The 26,848-nt window shown below is 34.0% G+C and overlaps 1 protein-coding gene and 1 long non-coding RNA gene across 7 annotated transcripts in view; one reads left to right on the forward strand and one right to left on the reverse strand.

The window, feature by feature from the left end:
• Positions 1 to 26,848, reverse strand: part of LOC120889537 (uncharacterized) — a 114,505-nt gene that overhangs the window by 72,070 nt on the left and 15,587 nt on the right. The window lies entirely within an intron of this gene.
• Positions 1 to 26,848, forward strand: part of Acsl4 (acyl-CoA synthetase long chain family member 4) — an 82,747-nt gene that overhangs the window by 19,086 nt on the left and 36,813 nt on the right. The window contains exons 2-5 of one of the 6 annotated variants that reach the window (XM_078034403.1): positions 2,630 to 2,738; positions 12,361 to 12,410; positions 25,087 to 25,617; positions 25,850 to 26,027. In XM_078034403.1, the coding sequence (XP_077890529.1) occupies positions 25,267 to 25,617; positions 25,850 to 26,027 (529 nt within the window). In that variant the 5' untranslated portion in view covers positions 2,630 to 2,738; positions 12,361 to 12,410; positions 25,087 to 25,266. The remainder of the gene's footprint in view (positions 1 to 2,629; positions 2,739 to 12,360; positions 12,411 to 25,086; positions 25,618 to 25,849; positions 26,028 to 26,848) is intronic. The other 5 variants (XM_078034405.1, XM_078034406.1, XM_013357754.4 and 2 more) reach the window with 5 other exon arrangements.

Genomic DNA, 26,848 nt, shown 5'->3' on the forward strand with positions numbered 1-26,848 from the left:
TCATCAATGTGGAAAGCAACAGTCTGGGTATAACTATGACAGGCATTTAAGGAGTTATACTTATTTGGTCCTTTTTGCTTGAGATACCTTCTCTAGGGTTAGGCTTCATACCCTGTAGGAGACTAATTCTGGTCAGCTGAAAACTTTTTCATTATGAGATAAAAGCATGTGAGTATAATGTGGCAGTATCTATTTAATCTTATACCAATATCTTCCATTTGAGTTCCTGTTTGTTTGAATAGGATAAGTGAAATTTTTGTCTTTCAGAAATTATAATTTTATCTACATGTGGAACCCTTCATGATTCATGATTGTCTGGCTTTTTGATATTGCCCATCTCTTACTAATACTTATTAATATTTGTTAGTCACATTTTGTTATAGGAGACAGCAAGGGTGCTTAGCCTTCAGAATCATTTAACTTTATAGTTATATAAGAAAAAATAAACATTTTATTTAGCTGCACAGATTGTTTTACTTTGAGTCTAGTTTAAAAACTAAGTAATTTACTTTCCTCAGTACAGTTAAAGTCAACTTTTGGTGTCACTTTGCCTCCAGAGTAGGACCAAACATCTTTTGAGCCATATTTATGGTCACTTATCAACACACACATACATATACTAGAAGAGATTGAAAATCTGATGTTTTTACTTGGTTATTAATTGATGAAACTAACATTTTTGTAGAAGTTTTTAAAAATGTAGAACAAATATAAACTAAAAGTCACCTATAATTTTATAACTCATAGACATTTTGAATTATAGCCCATATAAATCTGAGAAAATTGATATTGTATCTTCAGTTTCATCTTAAATAAATTTTACTTCATGTATCTTCCATGTTTTTTTTATATCCTTAAATAATCTTTGATAATGGGGCATCATTATCTTGCCAATCTCCTTTTGGGGATTTGAGATTGCTCCTAATTTTCCTGTTATCTATACCACAGTGATGATTATTCCCTATGTTTTTTGTGTATGTGTCTCGTTGTTTCCTGAGGATATTCCTAGAAGTAGGAAGTGAAATTAGCAGGTTATGACTTTAAAAGCTCTTAACACATATTACTTTCTATAAAACATGTACCAATTCCCACTCTGTCAACACTATTATATAAAGTTCCTTTTTATGTACTTTTGACAGGACCAAGCAATTTATTTATTTATTTATTTATTTTTAAAGAGAGAGAGAGAGAGAGAGAAGAGAGAGAGAGAGAGAGAGAGAGAGAGAGAGAGAGAAATTTTTAATAGTTATTTTCAGTTTTTGGTGGATACAACATCTTTATTTTTATGTGGTGCTGAGGATTGAACCCAGTGCCCTGCACATGCCAGGCAAGCATACTACTGCTTGAGCCACATCCCCAGCCTGAGTAATTTATTTTTAATTGGCAATAGTTCTGATGGAACCTTAGTGCATTGCTATTTTTTTTTGTGTGTGTGTGTGTGTGTGTGTGCGTGCGTGCTGGCTATCGAACCCATGGCCTTGTGCATGCAAGGCAAGCACTCTACCAACTGAACTATATTCCCAGCCCATGCTGTTTTAGTAGATAAAATTGTTCATGGCAGAAGTAAAAAGTAGAGATGTAATATTTCACATAATAGAACTGTAAGGAACTTTCAGCCCTAGGTAATAGTTTGAGAATCATTAAATCAGGTTATGTTTTAATTCTAGGAGTCTGTGTTTCTAAAAATGTATATTTTTCCTTTTTTTGTATAATTTATAGGGGAAAATGTGATTTTTCCCCCCAAAAGTTATTATGCCATGAATGTTTGCCGCTCATTATATTCATCATTTCTGTGTATATACTTATTAATATTCATGTTTTATGACTTTTAAAAACAAAGCATAACTTCTGGCCAAAATTATACAAATTCTGTGGGAAGTCATGATTGTTATAGGAATTCTTCCTGGTCAAGATCACTAAAGTGGCAAGCACTTCCTTAAAGTATTATTCAGGTCTCTAATATTTTAATGAAAGCCTTGGAAATTCAGATTTACTTGTATCAACACACTTCCTGAATAAACTTGAAAGGGAGAGATTTGGTAAGTTTAGTGTCTACCATTATGCATTTTATTTGTCAAGAATATTTAAAAATCACTATTATAAGTTTCTTGATCCCCTGAGTCAAGAATTATCACTGTGGAAGCAATTTTCGTCTACTGAAATTTTTTCTCCTAGTTGTTGTTTCAGAATAGTCAAATTATGTCTTAGATAGACCTTAAAAACATGACTTATTGATGTTAATGACTTTAAAAATTCTCATTTAAATGCAATTAATATATTGACAGCTCTTAAAGAGAATGTTTTCATCTTCCTTCTCCTCCCCTTCCTTTTCTTCCTTCTCTTTTACTTCTCCTCCTCCTCCACCTTTTTCTCTTTCTTTTATTTTTATTTATTTTTTTTTTGAGACAGAGTCTTACTATGTTGCCTAAGCTAAGTTTTAACTCCTGGGCTCATGATCTTCTTGCCTCAGCCTCCTGAGAAGGTGGTACTACAGATGTTTTCCTTCTTGATACTGCTAATTTAATCTTGGGTAACCACAAAAATAGGAACAGTATACTGTTTTAGGGTATTCTTTCTTTCTTTCTTTTTTAAAGAGAGAGAGAAAAACTTTTCAATATTTATTTTTTAGTTTTCGGCGGATACAACATCTTTGTTTGTATGTGGTGCTGAGGATCGAACCCGGGCCACACGCATGCCAGGCGAGCGCGCTACTGCTTGAGCCACATCCCCAGCCCAGGGTATTATTTCTTATATTTTCACATTTATCATCTATGCAATCTCTTAAGATGACAGTAACAGTAAAACTACAATTGAAACTTATTAGAAAGAAATTCTTAATTTTGCCATAGAGAGAGGCAGCAGACCCTACTTTAGCTTCTATAGGCATAGTGGAGAGAATAGTTTCTTTTTGAAATGATCTTATGATTTTATTGTGCTCAATCTTTTTAAATTATTACAAAAATCTTGTGATAGGTAAAGAGTAGTTGAATAAGTTTTAATATCAACTAAGTCCCTTACTTCATAATTTGTTTTAAACAAATTTATTTTAAGTTAGAATATATACCTAATCAAAATTCAAGTTTTAAAAGATTTATTAAGAAATAAATGAAATTTTATAGCCCTTTCTTCACCATCATTTTTTTCCTTTTGTAGCACCAAATGTTGAAAAGCTCTCCCATGTTAATAGCTTCTATTTTTCATTAAATATGAGGGAGAGGTGGGTTAGCGGCTAAAGAAAAATGGAAACATTTTTCTAAAAAGTTAAGTATTTAAACTGAATTTGAAAGCTATAATAAAGGGTGTAGCTCCGAAATTTTGGAGATTTCTAATAAGCATCAGGTAAAGGGAGCAAATGGGCAGGAATAAAATGCACCCAGACAAAATGTCAAACCAGGTAAAGTTTGTTTAAGCTTCTTCCATTTCTCATGTTAGCATGCATTCCACTGCTTAATTCCATCTCCTTTACCTTGCTTTCTATCACTAGAACAAGTAAAGTACCCTCAGACAAAACTGTCCTGAGAAATGTATACTGCACACTTCTGAAAGTGAAATGGATAGGCTCATTTGGTGTTCTTATTGCTACACAACATAATTTATATTCATTTTAAATTAAAGAATGATGATTAACTATATAATTTTAAAATTGGCTTTGAGAATTGGTACCACAAATTATTGTCTAATAATTTTTTTAAAAAATGCTTTATTAAGGCATGACTGACATACAAAAAGCTATGCAGATTCAATGTATACAACTTGATGAGTTTAGAAATATGTATACGTCATGAAACCATCACCACAATCAATGCCATAAACCCATTCATTACTTTCCAAAGTTTCTTCCATGTTCTTATTTATTATTTGTGCATGGATGACAATGACACCTATCATAAAATCTATCTTTTAACATTTTTTTAGTATATGACAGTATTTTTAAAAATATTTTTTAGTTGTCAATTGACCTATATTTTATTTATTTATATGTGGTGTTGAGAATCAAACCCATGCCTCAACATGCTAGGTAAGTGCTCTAACAACTGAGCCACAACCCCAGTCCCATGACACAGTATTTTTAACTGTATGTATTATATTATACACTAGATCTTTAAGATTTATTTATCTTGCATAACTGAAACTTTATACCCTTTAGCTAAAACCACCCCATTTCTCCCTCTACATAAATGCTGGTAAGCCACTCTACTCATTCTACTCTCCACTTCTATGAATTTGACTAATTTTGGTTCTTTATGTAAGGGCTGTCATGTAGTTTTTGGTCTTCTGAGTCTTCCTTATTTCACTCAGCATAATATCCTCCAGATTCATCCATGAGAAGAGTTTCTTTTTAAAACTCAGTTCATTACTTCACTTTTATGCTTATTTTGGCTCTGAAACTCTGTTAGTTTGTTAGTTAAACTTTGTTAGGAAATAGTGGAATTTGTCTGCATGCTGTTTGTTTTCCCATCCCAGGTGAAGTTTGGCACTCATAGTAGGCACTTGATAGGTCTATGTCTATCTCTATACTAATTAATAGAGAAGTTATGCAACAAAATGAGTGCTAATGGAATTATTTGCTAGGGTTGAATGTTTTGGCATTCAAATTAGACTGTCATTGAGCTTAGATGAAAACATGGGTCTATATATAAACAAGCATTGCTTCAAAACTGGCAAAGTGAAACTATCAGAACTGCAGATTTAACTATGCAAAGAAATATTGCCTTTTTTATAGACTTGTACTTACTTACATGTACTCACATTACTGTCCTTCTAGTGCTCAAAAGACTAATATGTAGATTTTTGAGTAGAACTAAGGATTTTGCTTGTCTACAATAGATTATCATTATTCTAAAATATAACAGTGGTAGCTTTTTGTCTACAATATAACTGTACTTACAAGAAGTTTCCAAAAATATCTATTGATTTGAAAACCTGAAAAATATTCTAGCTTAAAAAGTTACAAACAAATTAAGTGAAAGGTAGATATGAACTGTGATAAAACAAATGGCTTAAACCAGCTATATATTCTGACCAGTGTTATTTGTTCCATGAAACATTTGATACTATTTACAAGAAAAAATGGGTATAGAGATAAAAAGACACAGTCATCCCCCCCAAATTAACTTAGTTTTAGATAAGTGATTAACAGAAAGTCATAATACAAGGTAATATAATACAATTTAAGAACTAATTAGAATCATTAGAAGTTCAAAGAAGGTCAGAAATTTTAGCTTAAGGTATTAGTGAAGGTATCCTAGAAAAGATGGATTTTAAGCAGAATTCTGGATTAAAAAAAGGGCATGAAGAAAGAACTTCAGAGAATGTGAATATGATATAGTTTAAAAGGCAATAAATGGTTTCTTTGGGGCAGAGTATAGGCAAAGTAGATATTTTTGTCTATTAAAATAATAAAAATATTTCATAGTAAAATAGTCAGTGGTACTGATGGGAGTATAAATAGGTACAACCTTTTTGCAAAGTAATTTCTGGTATATATAAATAGACTTTCCTCCTACCTGCACCTTACCACCCACATCCCATAAAAAAAATCTTTGACCTGGTAATCATATATTCAGAAAATATGAGGGAATAATTTTATAACTTGAAGTTAGTATATGACCCAGAAGCTAGAAAGCAGTTACGTTTTACTACTTAAAACTTACTAAGCTTTTTTTGTCCCAAAGAAACATCCAAAATGAAGAGAAAAGCTATGCTGGGAAAATATTTGCAGTATTTAAAAGGGCTTATTTCCTTTATATACAAAGTGCTCTTAATGAATCAACAAAACATCGAATAATTAAATGGAAAAATTGGCAAAGGTCTTGAGCAAGATCCTAATATGAGAAATTTAGGTATAGTGAAATATTTTTGGATAGTCATTGAATAAAAGTGAAAAATTTTAAATAAAAATATATTAGGCATCAAACATGCTGTTTAATCCAGTGTTGGAGCAGATGTGAGGAAATATGCACATTAATATGCTGCTGGCAGTAATGTAAAATTGTGTACTTTTCTGAGAACAGTTTTTCATTTTTGAAATAAAGTTTAGATTTTTACTAGAGTTTTTAAAATAGCACACCATTTCTCTGACCCTTTACTCACCTTCCTCTAATCTTTACATTTTATGTAATGATACTATCATACTGTTAATGTTGTACAATACTATTAATTTAACTACAGATTTTGTTGAAGTCCCACCAGTGTTTACATTCATGTCCCTTTTCAGTTCCAGTATCTAGTCCAGGGTCCCACCTTGCATTGAGTTATTTGTCTCCCTAGTCTCCTTTAATCCATGATAATTCCTCAGTCTCTGTCTTTCATAACCTTGACAATTTTGAAGAGTGTTTGTAGAATGTCCCCAACTTGGGTTTATCTTGGTATTTTTCATAACTTGGCAGAGATTATGAATTTTTTAGTATTTATTTTTTAGTTGTAGTTGGACAGAATACCTTTATTTCACTTATTTATTTTTTTATGTAGTGCTGAGGATTGAACCCAGGGTTTCACACATGCCAGGTGAGGGCTCTACTGCAGAACCACAACCCCAGGCCTGAGATTATGAAATTTGAGCAAGAATACAACCAAAATAATATTGTGCTCTTCTTAGTGCATCCTGCCAGAGTTTGCATAATGTTGATGTGCCTTATAACTAACTGGTGATGGTAGCTTTGATTTCCTGCTTAAGATGGTGTCAATGTGTTTTCCAAAAAAAGTTACTATTTTTCCCTTTGCAACAAAGTGATACTAATACTTATATTTTATTAATACAAAATAAAATACTTGGGGGAGATACTTTGAAACTGTGCAATATCCAATTTCAACTATTAACTTTTGCTCACCATTGTTAGCATTCACTGTTTTTAAATTTTTTCTTGTAGCAATTATTCCTGTGATGTTCTGATGGAGATTTTCTATTTCTTTTATTTCTTCTACATTTATTAATTAGAATTCTTATGTAAGGAAGATTTGTCCCTTTTGTCTCATTTGTTTATTTAGCCAATCATTTATTTATAGGGCTAGGAATTATAAATATTATCTTATTCTTTGGGATATAATCTAATATTATCATTATTTTGTTGCCCAAATTGTATCCGTTTTTACCATTAGGTTTGGCCCCTGTGACTTTTTGACATGTTTCTTTTTTTTTTTTAAGCACTTTTTTTCTGGCACCAGACTATACCAGGCTCATATTGCATTTTCCCCCTCCCTGTCTCTGGAATCGACTACTCCAAAGAGCTCTTGTTCCTTTTTTTTTTTTTTTTTTTTTTTTTGGTGCTGGGAATTGAACTCAGGGCCTTGTGCATATGAGGCAAGCATTCTACCAACTGAGCTATATCCCCAGCCTTCTTGTTCCTTTTACTGGGAAATATTATTTGGAAAATCAAGATCCAGTTGCTGGATATGCTCATTGCCACTGGGGTATCACTATTTCTAGGCCTGGAAGGAAGTTTTTTTTAACAGAATAAACATTTAAAGATCATATCCTTTTGACTGAGTAGTTCTGCTAGAAATGTATACTATAGTAGCACTGGCATAAATGTGTTGATAAGTATGCTCATTGTTATATTTCTGACAATGAGAATTCAGACAAACCCAAAATGTCCACCAGTAGAAAATATTGGTTAGACTTAATGGAGATATGGTCACACAATGGAATACCACAGAACTGATAAATGGTGTATCTGTGTTCTCTGAAATGGAAAGACATGTAAGAGAGTTGTATTTTTTTAAAGCAAGTTGCAAATGTGTATGATTTGATATGATAATATGACTTAATTTTTGCTTTGAAATTGTGTATGTGTAATTAAGATGCTTAGAAAAAAGGATTCAAGTTTACTTGACAAATTTATTTCTAATCAAATAAAACGGGTACTTTCCCTTTATCTAATATATTTTGTAATGTTTGGATAAATATTAAAACTCTACTTGTTTGTCTGTCTGTTTATTTATTTTTGCAATATGGGATTGAACCTACAGTGCTTTGTCCTTGAGCTACTTCCCCAGACCTTTTTATTTTGTATTTTGAGACAAAGGCTCACTAAGTTGCTGAAGCTGGCTTTCTGCCTTGTCCTCCAAAGCCTCCTGGATTACAGATATGCACCACTATACCTGGCTTTAAAACTCTTTTTTAAAAAAAAGTTTCTAACTTTTCCATGAAACAGCATTCTAGTCTAGAATTACAGTCTAGAATTATTTCTATAGTTTTTATACTGTACACAATAATTTTTTGTTTTAATATTTTAATATAAAATAATTTCAGTTTTAATATTTTATTAATATTTTAATATTTATGAATCAAGTGAATCACAAACTTATGATCACTTCAGTTTCCAGGAACACTTGTACACATAAATGTTCTCAAGGGGAAAGAAAAGATTCTTTCATAGCTTAAAGTCTGAGCAGTACCCTCTAAGAGTTTGCATAGGATAATTATGAAGTCATGTTTTAAGTGAGACATTTTTTGTTCCTTTGTAATTTAATATTTAATTGTAAGTATACACTTTTTATTTCTGAAAATTTTGGAATATATAAATGTGTAAAAATATTAAAGTATATAAAATTCACTTGTAATCACCACACAGCAGTAACTTGCCTAAATATTTATTTATTTTTATTTATTTTTTTTTTAGAGAGAGTGAGAGACAGAGGGGGACAGAGAGAGAGAGAGAGAATTTTTTTAACATTTATTTAGTTTTTCTTAGTTCTTGGTGAACACAACATCTTTGTTGGTATGTGGTGCTGCTGAGGATCGAACCCGGGCAGCACGCATGCTAGGCGAGCGCGCTACCGCTTGAGCCACATCCCCAGCCCCTTGCCTAAATATTTAGTGTTCATGTTGCTAATTTTTCTGAATTTGTAGCACTCAAACATAGGTATAGTATAGGAATCATATTTACTGTTATATTATTTTTTGATAGTTCTACTAAACTTTGAATTACATTCCACTATGACAGTTTTTACCCATAAGTATTTGCCAGTTTATATATTATAGATACTTCTCTAAAATAAAACCTATATAAGACCATTGCTTAGGAAATTGCTTTAAAGAGGACTTGCCAGAATCTACTTTCAGATTTTAATAGTATGTGAAAGTTTCTTAATATTTTTCCACTCTTTTCTGAAATGTTTCATTTTAAACTAAGATTTGCCCTGAGACATTAACTACCAGAGGACAATTCATCATGCTTGAAGTATTTCCAACAGATGCTATCACAAGTTTAGTATTTACTTTACTTTTGGAAGAAGGTTTTAAAAATATTGGCTAACAGACTAACTTATTTACAGAAAGGGCATAACCAAACACATTAGTGGTTTGTTTTTAAGTCTGTCCCAAAATATGAGGGTTGTCTGAAATTAAACAACACTGCCTTGTATATGTATCACTGTTTGATTTTTTAAAATCATTTTTTACTCTCATTAGTTGCACGAATATTGTTTTGCTCCCTGGTGACTTGGCCTTTCTCAGTGTTGCCTTCTTCCCTAATTTTGTAAGATGATAAAATTTCAATGCTCTATTATCTTTTTTCATGCTACCAGGTTATTATTAAATAGAAATAAACCTTATCCAACACTTTAGTTTGTTAAAAAATTCTCTTAGCTCAGACTTTCTACCTTCCATATATCACCAAAAAAAGTAAAAAAAAAAAGTGAAGTCTGAATAAAGTTTGTATTATAATTTTAGCCAAATTATCACTGTCCCTGATATGTATAACTAGAACTTGCATGGTGGTAATATGCTTAGTTCTTTTATATTAAATTATTTCTTCAATTTATTTTAATAGAAAGACTGTAAATGACAGTGTGGTTTTGTAGGAGGGAGGCTGGAAGAGAGGAGAGTGCAGGGCCAATTTTTCTGTAGTATAGAAAAACTCCTTTAGGCTAGCTTAGAAAGATTACTTTCAGGGCTGAAGATGTAGCTCAGTTGGTAAAGGGCCTGCCTCCCATGCACAAGGCCCTGGGTTCAGTCCCTAGCACCACACACACACAAAAAAATTTTTTTTCCACTGAGTTACACCCTCAAACCCTCTATCTTTTTTTTTCCATACTGGAGATTGAACCCAGAGGCACTTAACTACTGAGCCATATCCCCAGACCTTTTTATTTTTTATTTAGAGACAGGGTCTCACTGAGTTGCTTAGGGTCTTGCTAAGTTGTCGAGGCTGGCTTTGAACTTGTGATCTTCCTGCCTCAGCCTCCTGAGCTGTTGGGATTATAGGCATGGGCTACTGCACCCCCAAACCCCTCTTTCTTTTTAAAAAGGAAATGACCTTTAAGGTTATAGGCATCAAGAAACATTTTACCATCTTTTGGTACTGGGGATTGAACCCAGAGATGTGTTCATGAATGTTCTACCACTGGGCTACAGTCCTGGCCCTTTTTAAGATTTTTATTTTGAGATAGGGTCTTGCTAAGTTGCTAAGGCTGGCCTTGAACTTGGAATCATCCTGCCTCAGCCTCTGGAGTCCTTGGGATTATAAAAATTATGCTGGGCTTTATCATTGTTTGTATTAAACAACCTCTTAGAGTTGCTTCTTGTTGCCCAGCTGATTTGGGCCCATGAAATTGTATGTGACTAGATTGAAACTGGTGCTCTCATGCAGTTGGAAGAGTTTTCTGACACTTGACCATCCTCCACAACTTCTCTAGTGTCAAGGGTCAAGTTTTGACTATCCTCTGCAAATTTTTATTGATGGAATTATTTTCCAAATGTAATAAACTAGTAAGTAGTTGTAGGTATTTCCCTCGCTTCTCCCTCCCCCCCAGCCTCCCATCACTTACAGATCTTTAAATACTTTTACAGAAGGGTGGTTTTTTTGGTCATTTTTCAATTATCAGGATTATCTGTGGAAGTAATACATAATTTGCATATACAACTATGAAGTTTCTCTCTTACAACTATTACCTCATGAGCTCTTTGGACTTTAATGTGTATATTCAGGATTCCCTATCCTTCATATTAGAGTAAATGGGAGAAAAATAAGAAAATCTTAAATAGCCTACCTTCTGTTTATCAGTAGTCTTAACCATTTGTGTTCAGACTTATACTTTTTAAAATATGAGATGGCATTTATTCTAGTAGTAATATGAAAGCAAAAGCAAATGTGCTGATACTATTTCCCAAAATGTAGATGGTGGATATTAACTTGAGGTTGAAAGTAATTCTGTTAAACAGAACAAAAGGCATCACCTGTTATTTTAGTGATAGATCTGGACACAAATCATTCTTTCCATTATCTTTCTATTGGTACCAAAGGAGAAAATTCCAGTTAATACTAGTTGGTTAGTGTGATGATTACAGATATGTGGATATTTGTTGTTATGATTTCCACTGGAATATCTAGATTAAAAATACTTGAAGGATTATTCTCACAACATAATTGTATGCAAGTAGTAGTGAGTGATAATGGATGGAATAAAATCTTCAGTTTTTTAGAATCATGGCATCATATGCCCAGACAGACACTCCTGTGGTGTTGAAATGTAAGTTAGCAATATGAAATTAATGAAGGGTCTTATTTTACTAAATTACTGAATGATTAGTGTTTAGATGGTAACTAATATTCTACTACATTGTCTAAAAAAGGTTAATCCTCAACCATAAAACTGATCTTCAGACTTTTTTGGTTTATGTATTTTGTATTTTAAAGAACATCACAAAAGGTTGGGCTTGTGGCTCAGTGGTAGAGCACTTGCCTAGCATGTGTGAGGCACTGGGTCTGATTCTCAGCACGGCATATAAATAAATTAATAAAGTAAAAGGTCCATCAACAACTAAAACAATTTTTTTAAAAAAATCATCTATTTTTTTAAAGAGAAAGAGAGAGAGAGAGAGAGAGAGAGAGAGTTTTTTAATATTTATTTTTTAGTTTTCGGCGGACATGACATCTTTGTTTGTATGTGGTGCTGAGGATTGAACCCGGGCCTCACACATGCCAGTGCGCTACCGCTTGAGCCACATCCCCAGCCCCAAAATCATCTATTTATAAATTGAGGAAAGATGAAAATATCTTTAGTTTTTCTATTTAGACCAGGGCTGTGTTTATATTTGCATTGTTTAAAGGAAAATATTTACTTAAGTTTTGATGGACACATAGCTAGACATCTCCAGGTATTTGGGAGGAGGGATGTCTGTCTTGGTAGATTGAATAACTTGCTGTGGTCACATGTTGTCTTTCATCTCTGAACTTGGTATTGTCTGACAGTGGGGAATCAAAGGCATAAATAAAGATAATAAGAACAGTTTCTTATTTTTCCTTTGGTACCTGGCTTACATAGGTTACAGTGCATAGGTAATGTTAAATAGCACTTGGCTTTTACAGGATTCATTTCTCATGTCACTATACTCATAAATGTTGTCTCTTACTGCAGATTGAAATAACAGAAGACATACGTGTTCCTAAAAGGAAAAGAGGAAATCTGTAAGTATGTGTTGTTCAGAAGTTCTAGATGTGTAATTGTATCAACTTTTTGAGAAAATTAAGGGACCATACTAACTGGCATCTTGATACTTTTTACCTATGATGGTGTTTAAAATGCAATACTTGGGAAAATAAAATAGGAAAATGTTTTACCCTGTGCAACTTCTAAGATTTAAACCATTTGCCACTCACTTATAAAAGAGCAAGTAGTAACTAAATTCCAAATAAATTCTTTTTCTTTGAGTCATACCCAGAAAGAAGTCGTAGATTGGAATTTCAATTTTGACTGCTGAGTTGTACAAGCTATGTGTCTTTGGCAAGTTGCTTGCCTTCCCATTGCTTCCCATTTTCTCATCTGTAAAATTGGCTTGAGAGTAAACACACAATCAGTGATTCATTATTATTGGTGAAGTCAAATCTGTAGCAATTTATACTTGCCCCCCCAAAATTAAAGCTTATCTCTAGTTAGTGGCTAAACTTAAACTAATTTAAGTTTATTTCTAATCTTCATAAATTTAAGTATTGGCAATGTCCTTCACTGAGGTCTCTACTCTAGCCCATGATATCGAGTAAAATAAATATAACAGAACACCTAAACTTAAAATCATAGTATTGGAGCCTTAGACTTTGAAAATTGCCTAGTCCAGTGGTTCCCAAATACTGATTTTTAGACAAGTGGCTATCTAATGAAAAAGTTTTTGCTGGTTTAAGGTGAAATGAGGAAAAGGACAGCAGATCATTAGTTTTTTAAAAAATCAAAACATTTTTCATTTAAAGGATTGCTGCTTCTTATAGGATATGTACTTCTAATTTTTGAGAGTAAACATGTTCTTTTTTATTTAATGAAATGATGGTGATAGTAAATGGTAGGACTCTTTTTTTTAAATGTCCATATCTGGCAAAAAATTGACAGCTCTATATCTTTTCCTTTCACTATTTTATTTTTAAAAATTTAAATTGTCTTGGATATCTTAAAATTTGAAGCCAACTTTCTCATTTTACAGATGAAGAAGTAGGCATTGAGAGGTTATTTACTTTGTTACAGGCCTTATAGCTCAATAGTTCCTGAACCAAAACCAAAACCCTATATCTGATGCTGCCTCTCTAGTATTTCTGGTCTTTTGGGAATTGCTTTCATTTTAATAGCTTATGAATGTCAAATAGAAGATATAGTAGCTTTTATGGACCAATAACAATTTTTTTATTTCTGAGCACAAACAAATTAAAAAGATTTAATGTTCTTATATATCTAAGCATTGGCAAAACATCTGACCAATTGTGTTTAAGAATTTACAGATAGTATCCTGCAGCACTTTGAAGAATTCTCTTCAATTATCATAGCTTTGTCTCAGCTCCCCCAAAATATGTTTCAAAATAGAAATCAATAATTCCCTTATCAGGTAAACAAATGAATATAAAGAGAGAACAGCATGGAATGCATTCTTGCTCCTAACATGGAGATATTAACTTTAGAAGTAATTTTCCATGGCTTCTTATTTGAGAATTCTTTAATTTCTGCAATGTCAGATGTACCTTTAATGAAATGTTAAGAATAAAAATGGCCTTTTAAAATTATCTATTGTCATTTGTATATGTGCCCTTATTTTCTTTATCAGCTTCTGATATGTGAATGTTGATGTTGATGGAATGGCCATACAATTTCAATCTTCAATAGACTTATCAATTTGAGTTCTTTCATTAGTTTCACTTATAAGATATTTAATACTGTTGAGAAGAGAGAGATATCCTTCAAAAGCATGCTACAGTTTCACATTAGGATGGTTAATGCAGCTGAATTGTAGTGACGGACGTGGCCATTTTATAAGAAATGGCTTAAGACTACATTGTTGTGTAACTTTTAGCAGTATAAATTACTGACTAGGAAATAACATTGGCAAATAGCCTACATATTAAACTGCCCTCTTCTCTAGAAAATGGGGAGGGCAGGTCATGGGGCCAAAAAAAAAATCTAGTTGCAAAATTCTCCTTGTGACACAAAGATATTCCTGTGGGAAATACTGCTAGTTACCAGATTATTTTTGAATGTACACTTATATTTGACAGCCCTCAATTTACTTTGTTAAGAATAAAAATTGCTTTTTAAAATTATCTGTTGCCTTTTGTGTATGTGTATATACAATGTACAAATTGTATATTTCAGATGATAGGAGATGGATATATAACCTGCAGATATATGCTGTATATCTGTTACTTAAATAAAACACATTTATTATAAGTTAGCTCAAAAGTTAAGTTCTGTAACCTATTTCTGATTATTTTATGTTAAAATCATAAATGTGTCTGATAGAGAAAAACACCTAGGAAATTAAAAATTTTACAGATGAAATCAAAGTCACACCAAGGAGTTGATGGGCAGTTTCATTTAGCAGCAAGGTGTAAAATCTTGAAATTGTCATTGTGTTATCTGGTTCCCTTCTGTAGCATTGAGCTATTTATGTTTCTCTCCAAATACCTAAGTCCCAGAACTTGTTTTATCTCCCTTTTTCATGATGTTTAATAAAGTTAAATTATAACATCATACTTTGTCAATAGGTGGCCACTTTTCAGCAAATTTTACATTCAATGTCACTTAGAGCTTAGTGGTAAATTATATACAAGTAATTACCAATGTAAGAAATCTACATATTTAAAATGTCAATTGCATCTCGATTGCTTAAGATGAGCAGTAGATTCATAATCATATAGTGTATGTATAGTGAGTGTGTAGGCAGCGACATTGGCTCCTAGATCTCCTCATTTCAACATGTATAGATAGGATCCAAACTATGACAATTTATGACCTAGAAAAAACATCTGATGCATGGTAGAGATACTCTTAAGGCATTATGGGAGGGAATTCATGCTAGAGCCTGAAAGAGTATCTTCAACATGGCTGCCGAGGTGCTTTCTTTACTGGGAAAAGCTGGGAAGAGACTGGCAGGATGGAGACTGCAGGAGTTAATATCACTCCAGGTGATGAAACGGGTTTGGTTAATCTTGTGAGAGACGCACCCAAAGATCAGTCAGAGTTGACATATGCTTTGAGTCAAAATAACTAGGCATGAGTGCTATGTGTTTCTAAAGGGCATCTATATATTCATCCCAGGTTTTTGTTTTGCTTTTTATCAGTTTTAAAATGTATTTATTATAATTACTATATAGTAATTATAATAAAAGGTTAAAGTTTGATTGCACAAATTATTTCATATTGATTAGACTTATTATTTATAAAAATTTTAACTTAGACTAAAGAGGGGCATCTAATATATATATTTCATGTGCTAATTCATCTTGCAGACTGGCTGATAGAGATCCTGCTAGCTACTCTTAATGCCTTTAATGTCTTAAAATATTAACATTTTCTAAGTTTAAAGTATAAAGTCAATTACATTGCAATATATCTCCTTAAGGTTTGATTTCATTTAACAAATATAACCATTCTTTTTAAACATACTATTTGAGCTTTCTCTTGTGTATTTTAAAATCATTTGGAAGTTTTTAGTAGTGTGTGAAACACGATTTTTATAAAAGCACTCCACCCCTTTACAAAAGCCTTGATGATGCAACATCTATTTAGAAATATGACTTTTAAAAGCATAACAGGTATTCTTATTTTTTTAATCTTTTGGAACTTTTGTAATTATTTTCTGGTTTAATACTTAGTTGATACAGCTAATTCTTTTTAGAAGGGAAAATATCTCTCTTTGGTATTTAAATTAGTCTTAAAATAATGTGGGGCTTGAAAAATGTGATTTCTTAAGTGAAATCATTTTCAAATTGATATTTTTTAACATTTTCATAAGAGGTTAATGTCAAAGCCAGGTGTATTTGTCATTGCTGTGTTTCAACTTGACAATTGCACTGATCTTTGCTTGGTTTAGTTCATTTCCTAAATCTTTTGGGAAAGTATCTTGGCATTAATTGACTTCAATATATTAGTTTTTTCACTATTAAATTGGTGTTGTGCCACATGCTTCTGGGGGAAATGATTTCTTCTTTTAAATTCAGATTTAATTACTATGTAGTGTTTGTTTACTTTGTGTACTGGAGCTTAATGTATCACTAATGCTTTTTGTGTTTAACTTTTCTCGGAGTGTTTGAATTAACTGGAATGAAATACTTATCATTAAACTTGACCATAGAACAAAAAAATTATATCTAGTTTTTCGCTAAAACTTCTAGAATTCACCAAACATCTTGAGAGCTTTTTTTTCAACCTTAACCTCTGTTATTGCGGTAGGATGTAGAACAGATCAGTGTTCAATATTCAAAATTGTTGCTAGGATTTCTTCATACATAAAGTTCATTCTTATCTATTTAAATTATTCTAGTATGACCAGGATCACAGGTAGTAGAATCAGAGCCCAAATCCCTACTCACTGTACTTACTTTGGAAAATTACTTAATCTCTATGAATCTGTTATAAAGTGAGGGTATTTCTTTGAAGGATTAAATGAGGTAATATATCTAAAATATATATTAGATATATCTAATATATCTAAAGGAAAGCACACTACCTCACCCATAGTAAACATTCATCAGTGGTTAAGATTATGGTTCTCATATGGCATTAAGAACTTCAACGGGAGCACTTAACTATCCCATGACTGAAGATGATGCCTTTTCCAGACAAATACATTACCTCTTAAAGAAGCACAACTCAGACTTCATATTCTAACAGTGGGACATCAGTATCACTTTTTTTTGTGTATGGAAGGACAGCATACCTTTGTAAAAGGCATTAATAAAAGAACACAGAGTGAAAATTGTGTAACCGTTGTGCTTTTTAATCCCGTCTTTTACCCTCTGCAATAGGTGGTTTTTCCAGCCTAGTATTTTTGTTTAAGCAATCAATAACATATTCAAATTTATTCTAACTGGTAGGATTGTCAGAGCATAGTATTTCCTAGAGTGTTGGCACATAAAAATGATCTTTTTATTTTTTAGTACCTTGCTTGGAATCCAGGAGCACTTAACCACTGAGCCTCATCCCCGACCCATTTTTTTAAATCATTTTTAAAATTTTGAGCCAGGGTCTCGCTGAGATTTTTAGGGCCTTGCTAAAAACTGCTAAGACTGGCTTTGAACTTGAAATCCTCCTGACTCAGTCTCTGGAGAGGCTGGGATTATAGGCATGTATTATACTACTGTATCTGGCCACAAATGATATTTTAAAATAAGGTTAACTACATACAGATTATTGTACTTATATATGCTTTTACTTTTTAGTTTCAGAAAATTCTATGTACTTTCTTATTCAACAAATCTATTGAACAACTAACACAATAGAGTTACTGTTTTGGTCACTGAGGATTTAGCAGCAAACTATAAACTCTCTACCTCATGGGGATTATGTTCTAATGGGGGCATAGACATTATTCATGAAAAATAAAACCTATTATATATTAGTGAAAAGTGCTAAGGAGAAAAATAAAGCAAGAAAGGAAGTGTCAGAGGTTTGGTTTTCAAAGAGGGTGACTGAAGAAGTCCCCTCTGAGAAGTTACTTGATTAAAGACAAAAAAGAAGCAAGGGAATAACCTACACAGATATCTTGGAAGAACATTTCAGGCAGGGAGAATAGAAAGTACAAAGGCAAGATCATTTTTGATATGTTCCAGGAACATCAAGGGACAAGTAGAACTGCTGTAGAATGAGCCAGGGGAAAGAGTAGTAGGAGGTGAGGTAAGAAACTTGATGCATAGCAGAAAGATAATGTATTTTTGTAGATCACAGTAAGAACTTTAGCTTTTGAATGAATCATTTGGCAATTATTTGAAGATTTTTGAGCAGAGGAATGATATGATCTAATTTACATTTTAAGAAGAACACTTGAGCTTCTGGGTTTAGAATTTATTGTAGGGGCAGAAGGTAAAAGTAGGTAGATTAAATCAGTTATTGCATTTATCCACATGAGCGATGATAATGGCTTGAACCAGGATGGCAATAGTGAAGATGGTGAAAAATAGTTGAGTTAGATATTTATTAAGTAGAGCCATTAAGTTTTACTGATGTCTAGGAAGTGGTGGAATGTGTGAGAAAGAGAAGGCTAAGTATGAATCCAAGATTTTTGGTCAAAGCTACTGAAATATACTGAGACAGACAAGACTGGGAGAAATAGAATTGTGGAAGGACAATCAGTGGCTTAGTTTTGAACATGCTAAGTTTGAGGTATTTAACTGACATCTAAATGGATTCAGTAAGGAAACTTTTGGATATACAAATTTGTATTTAAGGCAGACTTCCAGGCTTGAGGGGGGGGGGAGGAATTTGGGAATCATCATCATATATATTATATTTAAAGCTACAGGACTAAATGAGATCACTGTAGGATTGAGTGGAAATAAATGAGAGATTCAGGGAATGAGCAGGATAGCATTTAGATGTCAGGGAGATGATGAAGAAGCAAGAAAGAAAACTGAAAAGGAACACCCAGAGAAATAAGAAAACCTGAAGAATGCAGTGTCCTGGAAGCCAAACAAAAATTTCAAGTAGAAGGGTCAACTGTGTTAAAGGCTACCAGTGGGTGAAGGAAGATGAGGGCTGAACTTTAATTGACCATTGAATCTAACAATACACAAGTCTTTGGCAACGTTGATCAGAAAAATTTTATGTAGTGGTAGGGGACAAAAGCCTGCATGTACTGAGTTCCAGAGAAAATCGAAGGTAACTGTAAGATACTGCATAGACTGTTGCAAGAGTCCTAAAGAGAAGAAGAACTGGTATAACTGAGAGCTAGGTACAAGAGAGGGAATGGTTTTCAAGATGAAAGATAGTAGTTTGTTACAACACTGATGGGAACAATTCAGTACAGCAGGAAATATTAATGGTGCAGGAGGGAGAAGGACAAAGGGGTAGAACAGCACCACCATGACCATGTATATACAAAGGTGTCGTGCACAAGTGAAGGGGTTGCCCTCAGCTGTGAGCATACACAGTTCCTCCACAGTCACAGAAGAGTGAAGCACATGGGGCCACAGATGCAAGTAGGCTGATAATCAGAGAAGTCTGTGAAGCTTTTTAGATTATTTCCATTTTCTCTGAAAAATAGTAAGCCAGGTCAGAAACTGAGAATGAGGTTAGAAGTGGAACATTGGAGGTCTGAAGAGAGAGAATAAGGTGTGAAACCTAGAAGTGTGAGCCGGTGAGTAGACTCATGCAAGTGTGGCTTCTGTGCAGCATGGAGAGCCCATTTGAAGTTGCAACCATGAACCTAAAGTGAGACATTCAGGACAGTAATGTATTTCTTCAAATTCAGCTATGTGAGTACATTGTGTGGAGAATTGAATTGAACCAGGTTGTGGTTTAGCTGAGTTTAGCAAAGTGAGAGAGTGACAAGAGTTGAGAGTATGTGTCGGGGACTGATTTTGATTGCCCATGCAATTTTTATGGGAGAAAACAAAGGATTCTCCCAGGAATACTACAAAGTAGGTAATATAAACAGTATTCCTACTTTACAGATGAAGCTGCTGATAAAGTTTATAAGTGACAGGTCATATCTCATAACTTGTTCAAAGCCACACTTGAAAGCAGACATTGAGGTTAGAATTGATAACTGCCTGGCATATCAGACTTTCTCCAGAATACAATTCATCTTCCCTTAGTACACACCAGAGCATTTAATCTTGAGTTGCAAAATCATCATACACACATGTCTTTAATGTCTAGCTGCTGTGTAATAAAGTTGATTAGGAAATCATTGTTTTCTCACAGACTTACATCATAAAAATGGATCAGTAGTTTACATGAAAAACATTAAACATTTGCCATATTATTTTCTGTTTTTCAAAAACATCCTATGCTGTTCTTTCCCCTTTCATTTGCTCAGCTATTTATATTCACTGTTAGAATTGTCCTTGTGTCCCAATCATTGTCCCTTGCTTTTGAAAACATAGCCATCCTTAACAATTATTACGAAAACTCTGTGTTATGTATGAGAGAGAGAGAGAGAGAGAGAAGAAAAAGATAGACACAGACCTTTCTTGATGGCTGAAATTTCTCATCCACCCCAAAGTGGATGCAATTTTCCTGCTCTTTTGAATTCCTTTAGCATTTTGTTCCTTCTGCTTTTATGGAGCTTTTCATATTCTGCTCTATAGTTATTCATGAGTTAATCTCTCTGTTCCTACCATGCATTTGAACACACATTATTTGAACATATACAGGCTTTAAAGTTTGAGGGTGTATTTTACTCATGTTGTATCAACTGCTCAACACAATTCTCTTACATGCAAACTTTTAAAAGTGAAATGAAATGTTCAAATCTTTTTTTGAAATGAATTTATCAGTAAACAAATTGTGACTCCAGAAAACCTTTGGAAAAGAATGATTTTAAGATGATAAGCAAAACAGGGCAGAGGCCTATGGTGTGCCTGAAAGAGCACTGGGTGTTCAGTTTGTGCTATATAATTAATTTGCTTTTCTTTAAGATTAGAGATCAGAAAATATCAGTGGTTTGAATACTCAGCTGAACAGGACGTTCTAAGGAGTTCCATCAGGGACTATTACAGCCTCCTCTACTTGAGCAGCTCTGCTTTTTGTTTTATCTATATTTGTATTTTCTCATCCATGTAAATTTTATTCAAATGGATGATCCATGACTCCCTCACCATGATCAGAAAAAAATTAAAAACTTTGAAACTAAATGATCTCTCTGGTCTCCCCTCACCTGAATGTCCTTTGAGCATTGCCTAGTGTGTACATTTAGTATGTCTCTGTACTAAGCACTGAAGGTATGTAGAAGGTATTTCCCTTCCTCCAAGACTTAACAATGAATACATATAATAGATTAAATATATGCATCATCATGAATGACTAAAAACCATACAATGAAATTTACATCCAAATAAATTATGAGCTTTTCTAAAAAAAATTTTTAGTTGTAGTTGGACACAATACCTTTATTTATTTGTTTTTATGTGGTGCTGAGGACTGAACCCAGGGCCTCACACGCACTAGACAAGCACTCTACCACTGAGCCACAACCCCAGCTTCCTTGAACAATGAGCTTTTTTTTTTTAACAAAAAAAAATTTAGTTGTAACTGGACACAATAATTATTTAATTTATTTATTTTTATGTGGTGCTGAGGATCGAACCCAGGGCCTTGCACATGCTAGGTGAGCGCTCTACCACTGAGCCACAACCCCAGCCCAAATGATGAGCTTTTCAGAAATTGATTTCTACTTCTTTGTATGTCTTCGGCCCTAAGTATGACAATTTTTCATTTGAGGGTGGGTTAGTATTTAAGGAAATTTTAGATATTTGAAGACATATTTTTTGTCTTCTAATATTGTCCCTGAAAATTTATATATCCAAACAAGTATTTTTAATTTTGATATCTTTTATATTTCCAATAAGAAGTTATGTTTTAAAAATTATGTATGTAAGTTAGCTCATTGTCTTATCTTTCAAGTTTTATTAAGGGGAATTACCAAATCTTTGTTATAAAAAAGAGGTATTGGTTTCACAGATTTGAGGATTGCTAGTCTTTGCTGCATACTTAGGTGCCCTGTTTTATGGAAATGATAGTAATATAATGAAGTATCAGATTGAATGGTTTATAATATAGGAACCTAGAAAAAGGCAAGATTATTGTAGACTTGAGTAGTCACAGAATTTCCAATGAAAGAGAGGACTGTATCAGGGGATCTTGTGTATATGAAGGCCAGAGCTACTATGATAGACACTTGACATATCCTATCTTGAAGAAATGAATGACCAGACTTGTCAGATTGAGAAAGCAATTTCTAGGTGTTAAGTGTGTAATTGAATTTAAAGTTGGAAGGTGTTTTAGTCAGCTTTTTCACTGCTGTGACTAAGTGACCCAACCAGAATAATTGTAAAGGAGGATAAGTTTATTTGAGGGCTCACGGTTTCAGAGGTCCTAGTCCATACAAGCAGGCTCCAATATTTGGGGCTCGAGGTGAGGCTGAACATCATGGAGGAAGAGAGTGGCCGAGGAAAGTGGTTTTTATGATGATGGGGGTGGGGGTGGGGCGGGGAGAGAGAGAGAGAGAGAGAGAGAGAGAGAGAGAGAGAGAGAGAGAAGAGATTCCACTCTCCTGATTCCTGTTACAAAGTATGTACCCCATAGCCACACCCCCAATGAACCACTTCCTCCAGCCACACCTCACTTACCTTCAGTTACCATTCAGTTAATCCCATCAGGGATTCAATTCTCCTCCAACCTTAAATTGTCTCACACAAGAGCTTTTGGGGTACACCTCACATGCAAACCATAACAGAAGAACTTTTCTGTCTAGGTCAGAAATTCTTAATTCAGGGTTGTTGTCACACAGGGTTCATGAATTGAAATCAGGGAACTTATCCCCTGGAATTGTCTATATAATTTACAGATCCTTCTGTGGGGAACAGGATTCATAATTCTCACTGAATTCTCAAAGGGCCCATCTACTAAGAGGTTAAGGCTTACTGATCTAATTTGATCCTGAACCAAGATGATTTGCTCAAGTTTACACAGCCACTTGGTGGCAGAGATGAGGTCTGAAACCCAGTGACTTCTAGTTTCATGTTCACTTCACCACACTCAGCTGAAGGACATGAACAAAGGCATAGGCAGGATTGGGTTACCATTTTGTACTAATCAATGTAAAAACAACTAGCATGCAGTCAATTGAATTAAGACTAGTAGTCTGTTTGCATAAGTTGCAGAAGGATGTACTTCAATTTGTCTTTGAAGTAAACTAATATTTTAATTTTCATAGTTGAACTATACCTTGCCATTCACCAAAATAGCTTTTTTACCCAAAGTCTGACTCCCTGCAGGATAATATTATCCCTGAGAATGTTTCTGTCCTTCCTTTACAAAGGCATTGTTTTTCTTACTTGCATTGGTCCCCGGTTTTTTGCCTAATCAAATCAAAACTACTTTGCTTAATCTGTCATATCCTGTACTACCATAGTCTATTTAACCAACCTATACCCCATCCCCTAAAGTCTTCTTATTCCTACTTCATTTTTCATCATGGGATTTCCTTATCTCAACCGCCTTCCATTCTTCCTCCATCTACAGATGCCTAACATAAGGTCTAGCTTAAATAAATCTAATCCCTACAAATACCCTTGTAGTTACTGTTGCCCATTTTGCATTTTTTTCAACTCCTCTTACATTTACTGCACACCTCAGCACTCTGTTACATATTACTTCAGTGCTCTTCAATGGAAATGCTTCAGTGGTCACCTTGGGAGTTGGATTCCAGGAGGTCTGGAGGGAGACTCCCAGACATCTCTAATTCCTACTTTAGCCAAAGCAAATCCAGTTCATTATTAAGTATGGGCAGTTTGTATATAAGTTTTCATTCGAACAAATGGTTTAGCTGTCCCTCTTCCTCCATCCTCCAAATTTTGAATAACACTGGATCTTAGATGCTAATTGCCTCAAGTGTTAAAACACAATAGGTGAGGGACAGGATTTAATGCTGCTCCAGACTTGTACTACTACACCCAAGCAACTGATACAATTTTGATTATAACATGGGTACATGGGAGATAATTTTAAAATTGCTCTCATTTTGGGAATAGGACATAGTGTTCAACATTACTTCAGAAATTTACCTTAATGAAGAACTCAGAATAATATTTCTGGGTTGTTCCTTAAGAAATTAACCTAAATTGTGCTCATCCTCTCTTTGGGATACAAAACCTAATCTAATCTAATTTAAAGCTGTCTTGTTCATATACACATATTTAGAGAAACCTCATTATTGACATACCTTACTCTCCCAAATTTTGGTCAAACTTAAATATTATACTCATGTATTTGCACCAGCTTTAGTGTTACCCACCTGTTTTTGTTGACTTTTTCATTGCTGTGACCAAAAGACCTGCCAAGAACTATTTTGGAGGAAGAAACATTTATTTAGTGCTCATGGTTTCAGAGGCCTCAGTCCATACATGTCCTACTTTCATCCTCAGGGCCCAGAGAGAGGCAGAACATCATGGCAGAAGAGTATGGTGGAGGAAAGTGGCTCAGGGCATTGTACCAAGAAGCAGAGAGAGAGAGAGAGAGAGAGAGCTCTACTCAACAAGGACAAAATATAAACCCCAAAGGCATGCCCCTAGGGATGCACCTCCTCCAGCCACAGCCTACCTGCTTATAGTTACCACTAACTTAATCAACATCAGGAAATTAATGTGCTAATTAGGTTGAGGCTCTCATAACCTACTCATTTCACCTCCAAACATTCTTGCATTTTCTTACACATGATTTTTGGGAAATACCTCAAATCTAAACCAGAACACAATCTGACTTATAGAATGATGTGCAGAGTACCAGTACATCTAAAAACTCAGAAAACATTAAATTAAGGGGCTGGGGTTGTGGCTCAGTGGTTTAGTGCTTGCCTTGCATGCATGAGGCACTGGGTTCAATCCTCAGCACCACATAAAAATAAATAAAATAAAGTTATAAAAGTACATATTTAAAAAACATTAAATTAAGAATTTGGTGCACTGAAAAACATTTATTGTCGTTAATGACTGAAAAATGAAAAATGCCAGTCTTTCAGACCAGTTATTTCAGCTCTCTGTATTAAATCAATTATATAAACTAATAAAGACCTGAGTATTTAAATCAATTGTGCTATCAACTTGTTAATACTTTTATTTTGGTTTTTTTTTTCCTGCTTTCTGCCTGGTTCATTATCTTCACCTACAGGTGTACTTTTTTGTCGGCTTCCAAAGATTACTAACTTTTATCTGTATCACTAAAACTGAACTGCCTTGGCTCTACTGCTGCTTTTACTGCTGCTTCCATTATTGCCTTCTTCAGCAAACTAAGGCTTTCAGAAGCCAAAGAATAACAAGAAATAAGCATCATTTTAGAAGCCTTTCCACTATGAAACTTAAACTAAATGTGCTCACCATTATTTTGCTGCCTGTCCACTTGTTAATAACAATATACAGTGCCCTTATATTTATTCCATGGTATTTTCTTACCAATGCCAAGAAGAAAAACGCTATGGCAAAGAGAATAAAAGCTAAACCTACTTCAGACAAACCTGGAAGTCCATATCGCTCTGTCACACACTTCGACTCACTAGCTGTCATAGACATCCCTGGAGCAGACACTCTGGATAAATTATTTGACCATGCTGTATCTAAGTTTGGGAAGAAGGATAGCCTTGGGACCAGGGAAATCCTAAGTGAAGAAAATGAAATGCAGCCAAATGGAAAAGTCTTCAAGAAGGTAAAGCATTTTTGTTCTTTTAATTTTTTTAAGGAACTTCATTTTTCTTTATCATAAATTGAGGAAATTTTAAATATGCCGCCATTCTGTTACAGTACTGTATAACTAAATATCAAAAGGCATTTTTCATGGCTTCTGGATATTTGCTTAAGGGCATTGTGCACTTTGAATGTTATTGTAATTACTTATTTGAATAAATATACTAATATTAGAGAATGTCTCACTTTAACAGTTAATTCTTGGGAATTATAAATGGATGAACTATATCGAAGTGAACCGTAGAGTGAATAACTTTGGTAGTGGACTTACTGCATTGGGACTGAAACCAAAGAACACCATTGCCATTTTCTGTGAGACCAGGGCTGAATGGATGATTGCAGCACAGACCTGCTTTAAGTACAACTTTCCTCGTAAGTGCCCTATGTTTCTTTTGGTGTGGGGTGGGTTCTTTGCTTAAATGTGAAAATTGGTCCATAGGCTGGATAATAGCTAGCTCAGTGTTAGAGCACTTGCTTAGAATGTCTGAAGCCCTAAATTCAATCCCAGCACAACACATACACAAAAACAATTGTTCTGAGATGCTCCTGTTTTCAAAGTAGGTCATCTGAACTGGTAGTGTAGCTCAGTGGTAAAGTGCCTATCTAGCATGCTTAAGGCCCTGGGTTCAGTCCTCCAGCACTACAAAACAAATAAAAGTAAAGGCAACCTGCCAAAAAACTTTGAAACAAAATAAATGCTCTTTAGCCTTTTTTTCGCATGAGTTATGTCTATAAAATGGTATGTACTGTTGTGACTAAAAGATGTCCAATAACTTCTGTCAAAGATAGTAACTTGTACAAGCTAGTATGAGAATTGGCATCTTAATGGGTATAATGTGGAATTTTACTTTTCGATTGGAAATGAATTATGCCTGAAAGGTTTGGGATTTGGGGGTTTTGGTTTTGTATATACAAAATGATTAAGGCAACAACAACAAAAAAACATTGCTTAGGATAATTCTAGTTCATTGGTTGACTTAGATGCCTCTTATTTGACTTATTCCATTTTGCACATGAAATTGGTTTGTAACATCTTGAACTGGTATTAGAGATGTTAGATGGAAAGTAAAATTGTGTATGTTTCTGATATGTAAGCATTTGTTTTTGCCATTGTGCAAGAAATTTTTAATATTTGAGTTCAGAACAATGTCTTGCCACAAAGCAAGCACTCCATTGTTTTTTGAGTGAAATAG

This window comes from Ictidomys tridecemlineatus, chromosome X, assembly GCF_052094955.1.
Source record: "Ictidomys tridecemlineatus isolate mIctTri1 chromosome X, mIctTri1.hap1, whole genome shotgun sequence".
NCBI lineage: Eukaryota > Metazoa > Chordata > Mammalia > Rodentia > Sciuridae > Ictidomys > Ictidomys tridecemlineatus.